Source organism: Babylonia areolata, chromosome 25, assembly GCF_041734735.1.
Source record: "Babylonia areolata isolate BAREFJ2019XMU chromosome 25, ASM4173473v1, whole genome shotgun sequence".
NCBI lineage: Eukaryota > Metazoa > Mollusca > Gastropoda > Neogastropoda > Buccinidae > Babylonia > Babylonia areolata.
Genome location: NC_134900.1, coordinates 32,851,189 through 32,862,369, shown reverse-complemented (window position 1 = coordinate 32,862,369; position 11,181 = coordinate 32,851,189). Strand labels below are relative to the sequence as shown.

Genomic DNA, 11,181 nt, shown 5'->3' with positions numbered 1-11,181 from the left:
CATAATAACAAAAAAGCGGAAAACTAGCATACACTCAACTGCATATTGTATTTCTAATCTTTAAGGCTTTATACAAGTAAATTGCTAGCTGTTTATTAACGTGTTCCTTAGTGGATGACATAAGCAAATACAGTCTGAACAAGGAGGGTTGCCTATGAAATTTTGAAGGTATCAGCTGATTTCTGAGATCACTTAACACAGGACAACAAAGTACAAAGTGGAGTTCACTCTCCGTCGCACTTTTACATAAAGGACAAATAAGGTCACTATCTTTATGTTGCCTGTAACGGTAATAATGCGTAAACAAATCAGAAATTCCAAATCTAAGCTTTGCCATGATACATTTTAAATGTCTATCCATATTCATAGCCAAATAAACTGGTACCGTATGTCTCAAATTAATCTGTCTGTAAAAATCAAAACGATTACTATCTTGGATATGGCTCGACCATTCCTGCCAACGACAGTCGATTAGTCTCGATCGAAGTATACGTAGAAATCCGCTTATATCCTCTACTCCTTGATTTAGCCACACGTAAGCAAAGCCTAAATCATGCAGTTTTATTCTCACCTTTGAAACCCAGTTAGTTCTACCTTTATTATCCAAATCATGTAACATGTTGTAGGCTTTCCTTGGCAGTCTTACGTTTTCCATTCGCATTATTTTTAACCAATAAGAAATACATCTGACAATCGAATTCAAATATATCGGATATCGATTAGTTTCAGCATAGATTAAATCATTAGGTGTTTTCATAGTCACCCCCAGAAATTTCTTTAATGCTAATAAATGAACTTTTTCACAGTGAATTGCTGATTCGTAAAGACCCCAAATTTCAGCTCCGTATTGTATAATAGGTTGAATCTGACAGTCAAATAATTTCATAAACAATTCAAAAGATTGATTTTCTAAACTGGATAACTTTTGCATGATACAGAAAAGCGCATATTTCGCTCTGCTTGCAAGGTCTTTACATGCAACAGTAAAACTAAGTTTTGACGAAAAATAAATACCTAAGTATTTATAAACATTCACAACTGGCATAAATATTCCATTGTAAGTCCATTTTTCTCTGATCCCTAAATACCCCCCTTTTCTAAACACAATTATATTATTCTTTAACATATTGACTTTCAACTGAAGTGAAGTAGCAGCTCGATATAAATTATTTAACTGTGTTTGCAATCCTATAATTGTTTCAGATATTAAAACAATATCATCAGCCAAAAGAAGTATAAATATTTCTAATAAGTCACCAATAAACTGTGCACCATGCTTTCCATGACTAAGAACTTCAGAGGTCAATTCGTTTATGAACAGAGAGAACAAAACAGGGCTGCATACGTCTCCTTGCTTCACACCAGTAGTACACTGTATGTAATCAGACATGTTGCCTCCACATCTCACCCTTGCTTTCACACATTTATACATACTCATCACACATTTAAGCAGCTTTCCATTAACACCTGCTTTCAAGAGAATAGGCCAAAGAATAGCTCTGTTAATGGAATCAAAGGCTTTTTCAAAATCTATAAAGGCAACATATAATTTACGATTGAGGGAAAACTGTTTCTGTACAAAAGCCATCAAAGTAAATATAGGATCTATAGTAGAATAATTACGTTTAAACCCTGCTTGATATTCTCCTGTAAGATTATTTTCTTCAACCCATTCCTGTAGTCTGTGGTTAATGATCGTACTGTATATCTTACTACTGGTATCACACAAAGAAATACCTCTATAATTGTTGGGATTATTCACGTCACCTTTTTTGTAAAGAGGCAGGACAATGGATTCAGCCCATTCATCAGGATACACTCCTCCATCAAACAAAGAATTGAAAAAAGTTACCAAAAAGTTCAAAATCGGTTCTACTTTACAAGCAGTTTTTAACAGTTCCCCAATAATGCCATCTGGTCCTGCAGCTTTACGATTCTTTAATTTTCTTAAAGCAAATAATACCTCTTCCTTAGAAATTGGACGATTTATACTGTTTTCATCTTCTTCGTCATTCCCCAATTGCAGTGTATCATTAGAACGAATATCTTTCGTTAGAAGTGCCTTAAAGTGTTCATACCATGTTTCAATACTATGTTATTAAGTGGTTGTTTTCTTTTCATTGAAATCTTATGTACTGTGTTCCAAAACTCTTTCTGGCTTTTTACGGACGTTATTAATTCTGCCAACAATACATTGAGAGAGAGAGAGAGAGAGAGAGAGAGAGAGAGAGAGAGAGAGAGAGAGAGAGAGAGGTTCGTCGAATCTGGGACTCACCATTTACTAATGTTGACAATTTCAATTGTAACAGGTTCATCGAATCTGGGATTCACCATTTCCTGCTGTTGACATTCTCTGTTGTAACAGGCTCGTCGAATCTGGGACTCACCATTTCCTGCTGTTGACATTCTCTGTTGTAACAGGTTCGTCGAATCTGGGACTCACCATTTCCTGCTGTTGACATTCTCTGTTGTAACAGGTTCGTCGAATCTGGAACTCACCATTTACTAATGTTGACAATCTCTATTGTAACAGGTTCGTCGAATCTGGGACTCACCATTTCCTGCTGTTGACATTCTCTGTTGTAACAGGTTCGTCGAATCTGGAACTCACCATTTCCTGCTGTTGACATTCTCTATTGTAACAGGTTCATCGAATCTGGGATTCACCATTTCCTGGTGTTGACAATCTCTGTTGTAACAGGTTCGTCGAATCTGGCGCAGACGTTCCTGGCTGGTGTGTGTGCTGATTGTTACCACACTCGCACTCGTCTATTACGGCAACGTGCTCCATGCCGCTGACCTGATCACGTCCGTCACTGATGCTGGTGTCAATACCACCAGTTTTCCAGCAGGGTTCAATCTCCAAAATAACCGAGCTCAGAGTAAAGAAGAGACAGCCGCGCCGGTTGCGGTTCATCCCCAGAACAGCCAAAGACTGGTGCGACAAGACGAAAGTCAACGGATACCTAAAAATCTTCATAAAGCCGACGACTGGCCCCAGTTCTTCTTGCCCCGAAGTCAGCAGCAGTTTTCCCTGGAGTACCCTTACCTGTACCGAGCAAGCCGTGCGTGTCAGACACCTGTGGATATGTTGGTGATGACCTTGTCCCGCCCTCAGAACTCTCGGGAACGTCAAGTTATCCGTGAAACGTGGGGGAGTGTGGTGACCACCCGAACCTGGCCTGGCCCCACCCCACAGACATTACCCAAGAGTGTGGCTTTGATCTTTCTGATGGGGGAAGACCGGAAACTTGGACCTAACGTGTCGGATGCTGTGCGACTGGAGAGTGAGAAATACGGGGACATTGTACAGTGGGAAGGGCTGCAGGATGCCTACTTCAATTTGACTCTGAAGGTAACTGTTGACTTGACTTAGAAGAAATGGCTTATGTGTACAATAACTGCTGGAAATGAAAGCAAAGGAATTATTTAAAACTGAAGGTTTTAGCCAAACCAGACGACATCTTGTCAAGACAAGGTTAGAGTACACGAGACCAAACTGGCGATGCAGAGTAAAGAGTAAGAGAAATTACGTTATAGATATATTGGTACTGCTTTACGTATGTTAGCAATTTCTTGCTTGACTCTTTATTTTGAACGCATGATGGCTGGAGTTGATTACTGTTAGAATAATTATGATGATATGATTGATGGTCGTCTGTGAACAGGTTTTACTGGGCCTGAAATGGATGGCTGAGTTCTGTCCCAACGTGAGTCACGTGATCAAGACAGATGACGACACGTTCGTGCACGTGCCACGTCTTCAGCGTTTGCTGTCAACAGCTTCAGCCGATCTGATCTGGGGGCCGTACTTCACCACCTCCCCATGTGATCGCGTGGGAAAATATGCAGTCAGCCGGGAAGCGTACCCTTTCAACATCTACCCTCCTCACGTCAAGGGCAACCTGTACGTGTTGCCAGGAAAGTCTGTGGCCCGCATGGTGGCTGTAGCCCCCTACCTTCCCTACAACAACATGGAGGACGTGCACGTGACTGGCACTCTGGCACGCACTTTGGCCTTACGTCACCGAGCGTTCAAATTGAGCGAGTTTTCACCAGTCCCCAAAGTACCGGACTCTTGTATTTTCCAGAATAAGGGGGATTTCCTCGGGTCTCAGATGGTGTCCCCTGAGCTGGCCCATCATTTCTGGAAGACGTTTTCCGGCTCGCAGCCCTGTCGACCAGTAAGACCATGAGGAGCGTTTGACACTGCTGGTTTTGTTCCATTCTGCTTTTCTGATAAGAACTTGCTTTTCTCGGGCGTGATTTATAACTTGGGAGCTTTTTGATGTTTGCAAGCAGAGTCCCACACCCCACCTTGCCTTGTTATACATGAGATGTCAGACAAAACTACACACACACACACACACACACACACACACACACACACACACACACACACACACACGTACGTGATCGCATGCAAAGACTCGACTGTTGGCCGCCGTTCTTTCTCTGTCTCTGGACTGTGCAATTGGAATGAACTTCTTCTTTCGCTTCGTCAAGTCTCCACACTCAGCTCTTTCAAGTCTGGCCTTAAAACCCTCCTCTTCCCAAGATAGCCTCCCTTCCCTGCCCCTTCCTTGTCTTCGGTTTCTTCAGTTTTAGAGTTATGCATGCGTGTGAATGACTGGTGTGAAAGCGCTTTGATTTGTCTCTGCACAAGATTTAGCGCTATATAGATACCATTATTATTATTATTATTATGCATGTGAAATAACAAGGATGGCTACAGTGTTTAGATTCCCCGCTTCAAATACAATTTCCATTCAGTCAAACATCTTGTTAAATGACAATCAGATTTCAAGAGCACGACATGCTGAGTATAGCCAGGAATACAGTCCAGTTTTGCTTTAAATGCTGCTCACCTCACCAGTGGCGACAATGGGCGATTGTGTGTGTGTGTGTGTGTGAGAGAGAGAGAGAGAGAGAGAGAGAGAGTGAGAAAGTGAGAAAGTGGGCAACTTAAACTTGTCGGATTTCTGGAAGAGACGTGTCACACTAGTTGGTTGAGGCACTTGAAATAAGAGAGCAAGAAAGAAGCCTTCCTTCTCGCATTGCAGCTGGAAGTCGGGTTCGTACCATTGAAACAGGAATATAAATCAGCTGGGACACTTTATCACTTGACCCACTTTAGCTCAGAACACGTTGATCCCAGGCAGTATGATCGGTCGTGTCATGATTCATATCTGGGACTCGTTATGACCAAAGCTCAAGAGGGCTTCGTGGACTTGTTTGTGCTTTAAAATAAAGATACAGCTTTTGAGGATGAAAATCGGAACGATTCAGTCGCCATCTTTCTCCGACAGTGGAAGGTGATGACTGTTTTCTTTGTCTGGACGGAGTGGTGAGCGTTGTGCTTTTTGATCGGTTCACTTCAGTGTTGTGCATGTTCCACTTCTGTCAACACTTCGACAGCAAGACCAAGAGATCGCTTTGTACAGTTGTACAAATTTGTCGAGATCGATGACCAAATAGAATAAAATGAAAAGAATAAAAGAGAGAGGGAACTAATTCGAGCTCCTGGAACAGTGTCAACGTGTATTTAACCCTTTCACTGCCAGTCAATTTAGAGTACAAAATTCCGTTGTGGTATAAACACAGAAAAGACAGTGGCTAAGAACAGCTGGGAATTCCCCCTGCGATGTATAGAAAATATGGCCTATCATACCACCGAACATTAAGAGCAGTAGGTTCATGGATAACAGACCAGTGAATGGTCACCTTTCAGTGACATGGGTCCTCTACCATGTCTGTGCATAAATGCGAGCTTGGCGGTGAAAGGGTTAAATCTTCATATTTTTCTCTTTTTTTCCTTTTTTTTTTTTTTATAAAAAAAGCTCTCCGCACAAAACCTGTTGTCTATCAAGTTACCGTAGGTTTGTGTTGTTGGTTTGTTTGTTTTTTTAAGTCAGTTTATATTAGTCATACGCCTGTGTTTGTAGTCCGTGGTATAGAGCTACGTGTTTTACCAGTTCTGCTCCACCAACCCTAACAACAACGACAACTTTGTCCGTGGTCTATCTGTGTATGGGGGGGGGAGGGTGGAGGCGGGGCGGGGGCATGGGAGAGAGGGGAAGGCGGAAGAAGCAGGTTCTTGGTTTGTATGTACACACGTATCTCCCTCCGCGTGTCAGTCTCTCTTTTTGTCAAGCAGCGGGACGGGAAGGGGGTGCCGGGGAGGAAGCCTAGAAACATCACACAATGCGCAACTTTCAGACGCTAAAGCGTACGGGCAGTTGTTGACGGGGAAACAAACGAGCCGACAGACTTACTGGTTGCGCTGAAACGACGAGCGGTAGACATCTGGGAAAATCGCAGAAGCCGCAGCCCTGAACAGAACCGTAAAAACTGCCACCAGGATCACCGGGGCTGATCTGCCTTCTCTGGAAGACATTTATTATAAGCGGCTACTCCAAAAAGCAAAACTCAATCAGCCAGGATGAATCACATCCAGCTTTGGGGATGCTCGAGATGCTCCCCTCTGTTGGACGGTACAGAAGTATAAGGACGAAAACCAATCGGTTTGCCAATAGCTTTTTCCCCAGAGCAGTCAATGCCCTGTCTCTCGAACAAATCCTGTATGATAACTAGAACTGTGCAATTAACAACCATCCACCTGAAGATCTAGCCATCAGCCCCATCCACATGTAATATGCGGCTTCTGTTCAAACGCGTGTGTGTGTGTGTGTGTATGTGAGTGTTTGTGTGTGCGTGCGTGCGTGCGTGTGTGTGTGTGCGCGCGTGCATATGTGAGTATGCACAAGTTTTTATATTGATATGCACTTGTATGTATCCTAATTTCTACTGTATCTGTGTTGGTGTATGATTTTCGATTTGTGTTCGTACATTATGTACTATCCACCCCCACCCCCCCCCCCCAATATTCCTTGTGACCCCGGTACACTTGGTCATAAAGATATATTCTATTCTATTCTATTCTGTTCATAAGAAAGGTAAACGAGAACCTCAAAAGCCAGGTACACGGACATCGCACCACTGATCGCCTCACAGAAGGAATGACGCGCGCGCTCCTGCATTCCACAGCTCCCACAACACACACACACACACACACACACACACACACACACACACACACACACGCACACTGCCACAGCACACACACACACACACACACACGCACACTGCCACAGATTTGCATCAAGAGGGGTGGGAAAAGATCCCTCAAGCTTTGATCGTTTTGCTTGGATGGTCACGGGTTGGCCTTGCGTGGTCCATTTTCTGCCAGGTTTCTACTTCAATCTTTTGCCTTCTGTCTTTCCGTGCAATGTGTTTTTTTTGGGGGGTAGTCTGTCAAGGTCTGGCCATCTGATGATACAGGACACCTTGCTTCTGTCCATGATACAGGGCACCTTGCTTCTGTCCATGATACAGGGCACCCTGCTTCTCACCATGATACAGGGCACCTTGCTTCTCACCATGATACAGGGCACCTTGCTTCTCACCATGATACAGGGCACTTTGCTTCTCATGATACAGGGCACCTTGCTTCTCATGATACAGGACACCTTGCTTCTCACCATGATACAGGGCACCTTGCTTCTGTCCATGATACAGGGCACCTTGTTTCTCTCCATGATACAGGGCACCTTGCTTCTGTCCATGATACAGGGCACCTTGTTTCTGTCCATGATACAGGGCACCTTGCTTCTGTCCATGATACAGGGCACCTTGTTTCTCACCATGATACAGGGCACCTTGCTTCTGTCCATGATACAGGGCACCTTGTTTCTCATGATACAGGGCACCTTGCTTCTCTCCATGATACAGGGCACCTTGCTTCTCACCATGATACAGGGCACCTTGCTTCTCATGATACAGGGCACCTTGCTTCTCACCATGATACAGGGCACCTTGCTTCTGTCCATGATACAGGACACCTTGTTTCTCACCATGATACAGGACACCTTGTTTCTGACCATGATACAGGGCACCTTGCTTCTCACCATGATACAGGGCACCTTGCTTCTCACCATGATACAGGGCACCTTGCTTCTCATGATACAGGGCACCTTGCTTCTGTCCATGATACAGGGCACCTTGCTTCTCACCATGATACAGGGCACCTTGCTTCTCACCATGATACAGGGCACCTTGCTTCTCATGATACAGGGCACCTTGCTTCTGTCCATGATACAGGACACCTTGCTTCTGTCCATGATACAGGGCACCTTGCTTCTCACCATGATACAGGGCACCTTGCTTCTGTCCATGATACAGGACACCTTGCTTCTCACCATGATACAGGACACCTTGCTTCTCACCATGATACAGGACACCTTGCTTCTCATGATACAGGGCACCTTGCTTCTCATGATACAGGGCACCTTGCTTCTCATGATACAGGGCACCTTGCTTCTCACCGTGATACAGGGCACCTTGCTTCTGTCTTTCCATGCAATGTGTTTCTGGGGTATCCTGTCAAGGCCTGACCATCCCGTTGGGCTCTGCGAAGGTCAGGAATCTGCACCTCTTTTTCTTTTTCTTTTTTTCTTTTTTAATCTCAGCAGATGGGATCTATCCGCACCATCTGTATACGCATCTGTCCGCAAGCTCTGTATCCGCATCTGTCCGCAAGCTGACATATCTCCTTGAAACCGAAACCACAAGCGCCTTCAATACAGCTCAGCCCCATCTTTTTAGCAAGGAAACTATTACAGATGAAAGTCAGATTCTCCCAATACTGGTGCACCCCAAGGTACAGTGCTGTCACCCTTTTCGTTTCACTCTGTACATTACTGACTGTACTAGTTGCGGGAAAAGTTTTGACATTTACCACAAAAAAATAAAGAAAAAAAAGATAGCCGGATAACCGACAAATTTTGTACAATTCTAAATGATGAAATTCACCCTCTTTTCTCGGACTTCAACAGCACACGGGTGGACAGTAGCCGTAGGTTTAGAGACCAAAACAACACATCACAACTGTTCTTTCATTTAATATTTCCACAGTTAATCCGTGCACACAAATTGGACAGGCAGCACATAGATCATTGATATATACATTGGTGCCGTGACTGCTGTTACGGGTGTGTTGCTGTGTGTGTGTCTGTGTGTGTGTGCGTGCGTGCGTGCGTGCGTGTGTACACCGATGTACTTTTAGTTTCAGAGGACAAGTGTTTTGACTTGCAGTTTCGGGTCACGATTTACAAAAGTGGGTGCTTACATATTTGTTCAATATAATATTATAATTATCATGCGCGCATTTATAGTGACCAGTTTGTGTTAGTGTTTCGAATTCCGGAATAATTCATCTCAGTGTACGTGTCAGTGTCGACTGTGGGTTGATGTATTGTATGGGCTGATTGACGAATTTGTGTATGCACGATTTATTTCTTGTTGGATAAATGTCTTAAAGCTGTATGTGTTATATATATATATATATATAGAGAGAGAGAGAGAGAGAGAGAGAGAGAGAGAGATATTTGTGTGTGTGTGTGTGTGTGTGTGTTGTGTGTGTGTGTGCGCGCGCGCGCGCGTGTGTATGTATGTGTGCGTGCGCGCATGTGTTTGTGTGTGTGTGCGTGCGGGCGTGCGTGTTCCTATAGCCGTCCGTAACTGCCTTTTGCCTGACCCTGTCTCTCGCACTGCAAATTATTGTTACTACCCCCCCTGTGCGGAGCAATGGCCTTACGATCAATTTTAAGAATAAACTGTGTCTTGGAATCAGTGCAGTGTCTAGTTATTTTTCGGTGAGACTGTGTGACTCGCGCGCGAGAGAGTGTGAGCGTGCATGCACGTTTTTACCACTGTCTGTGTGACGGGCAGAGGGGCGTGTGGGGAGGGGGGGTGGGTAGGGGAGGCGTGGGGGGCGAGGAGGAGGAGGAGGGGCGGTGAGAAGGGGCAGAGGGTGTTTCTATATCCTTTCTTTTCTCTCTGCTCCATTTCTCTCTCTCTCTCTCTCTCTCTCTCTCTCTCTCTCTCTCTCTCCATGTTCATATTCTGTGTCCAGTGCCACTATTTTGAGGTCGCTGTGGTGACTATTTCATAGTGAACAAGATACAAGGGGCACTGATTTAACCCCATGTAGTGAAAAGTTGTTGTTTTTTCTGCTTTCCCACCCACTGTTCAGAATCTTTGTCTTCAGAGAATTGCTCCACATCGCTGTATCAACGGGGAGGCAATCTCTTCTGATAGCTCTTCGTGTCAATGTTAATCAGTCAATCAAAATCAATCAAAAACACTTTATTAATCCACATGAAAATTAAGTTGTGCAATCACAGGCTCGTTGTAAACACTAGCATAAAATCATCATGCGCAACATAAGAAGAGATTAAAACTAGTCAAGTAAGAATTCCCAATAGCTGACGACAGACTAACCTCCCCCCCCCCCTCCGCACACACACACACATACTCATGTTAATACAATAGGGTATTGCACAACAATATTTACAAATGAAAACATCCAACAAAAAAGGGTATATATTACTAAAAATGACATGCGCGCACGCACGCAAACACACACACACACACACACACACATTAAGACCATAAGGTAATGTTTGACAAGGGTTTTGATTTCTGATGTAGTTTGCTTCTGTGACCGATTTTTACCACGGCAGATGAAGTGGTACGAAGTTCAGCCAGTTGAATCAGTCGTTTTCTGGTGATTTTGGGGGTGTTTTTTTTTTTAGTATTTCTCGTGTGGCAGATTTCCAGGCTCTCTTACTCTGATATTTTGGGTCCGCTTTTGTGGCACCTTCTTCCTGCTCTTGTTGCACGAGGATGTGTGATCTTCACACCTCTCTGCAGCCTTGCTGTTGACTGTGGAGACTGGAGGAACCACCGTCCTCTCTTCATCGTAGCCTTCGGTGCTGGTAGAGGTGTTGTCGTCACTGATGGCAGTGGTTGTGGTGGAGGTGTTGTCATCACTGATGGCAGTGGTTGTGGTGGAGGTGTTGTCGTCATCACTGATGGCAGTGGTTGTGGTAGAGGTGTTGTCCTCACTGATGGCAGTGGTTGTGGTAGAGGTGTTGTCCTCACTGATGGCAGTGGTTGTGGTAGAGGTGTTGTCCTCACTGATGGCAGTGGTTGTGGTAGAGGTGTTGTCATCACTGATGGCAGTGGTTGTGGTAGAGGTGTTGTCGTCACTGATGGTACTGGTTGTGGTGGAGGTGTTGTCGTCATCACTGATGGCAGTGGTTGTGGTGGAAGTGTTGT

General features: G+C 44.4%; 2 protein-coding genes across 10 annotated transcripts in view; one reads left to right on the top strand and one right to left on the bottom strand.

Annotated features, from left to right (window-relative positions):
* Nucleotides 1–6,729, top strand: part of LOC143299827 (beta-1,3-galactosyltransferase 5-like) — a 31,523-nt gene extending 24,794 nt beyond the window's left edge. For all 4 annotated transcript variants that reach the window (XM_076613298.1, XM_076613302.1, XM_076613300.1 and 1 more), the window contains exons 3-4: nt 2,702–3,355; nt 3,669–6,729. In XM_076613298.1, the coding sequence (XP_076469413.1) occupies nt 2,702–3,355; nt 3,669–4,196 (1,182 nt within the window). In that variant the 3' untranslated portion in view covers nt 4,197–6,729. The remainder of the gene's footprint in view (nt 1–2,701; nt 3,356–3,668) is intronic.
* A 138-nt stretch (nt 6,730–6,867) lies between these two features.
* Nucleotides 6,868–8,495, bottom strand: LOC143299828 (uncharacterized). Of its 6 annotated transcripts, none has more exons than XM_076613303.1 (2): nt 7,506–8,495; nt 6,868–7,454 (listed from the first exon to the last, which is right to left on the bottom strand). In XM_076613303.1, exons 1-2 carry the CDS (start codon nt 8,358–8,360, stop codon nt 7,254–7,256), a joined length of 1,056 nt encoding a protein of 351 aa, XP_076469418.1. In that variant the 5' UTR covers nt 8,361–8,495; the 3' UTR covers nt 6,868–7,253. The 6 variants fall into 6 exon arrangements, with proteins under 6 accessions (XP_076469418.1, XP_076469419.1, XP_076469422.1 ...); XM_076613304.1 differs by having other exon boundaries at nt 6,868–7,583; nt 7,638–8,495; XM_076613307.1 differs by having other exon boundaries at nt 6,868–8,165; nt 8,301–8,495.
* Between the last annotated feature and the right edge of the window lie 2,686 nt (nt 8,496–11,181).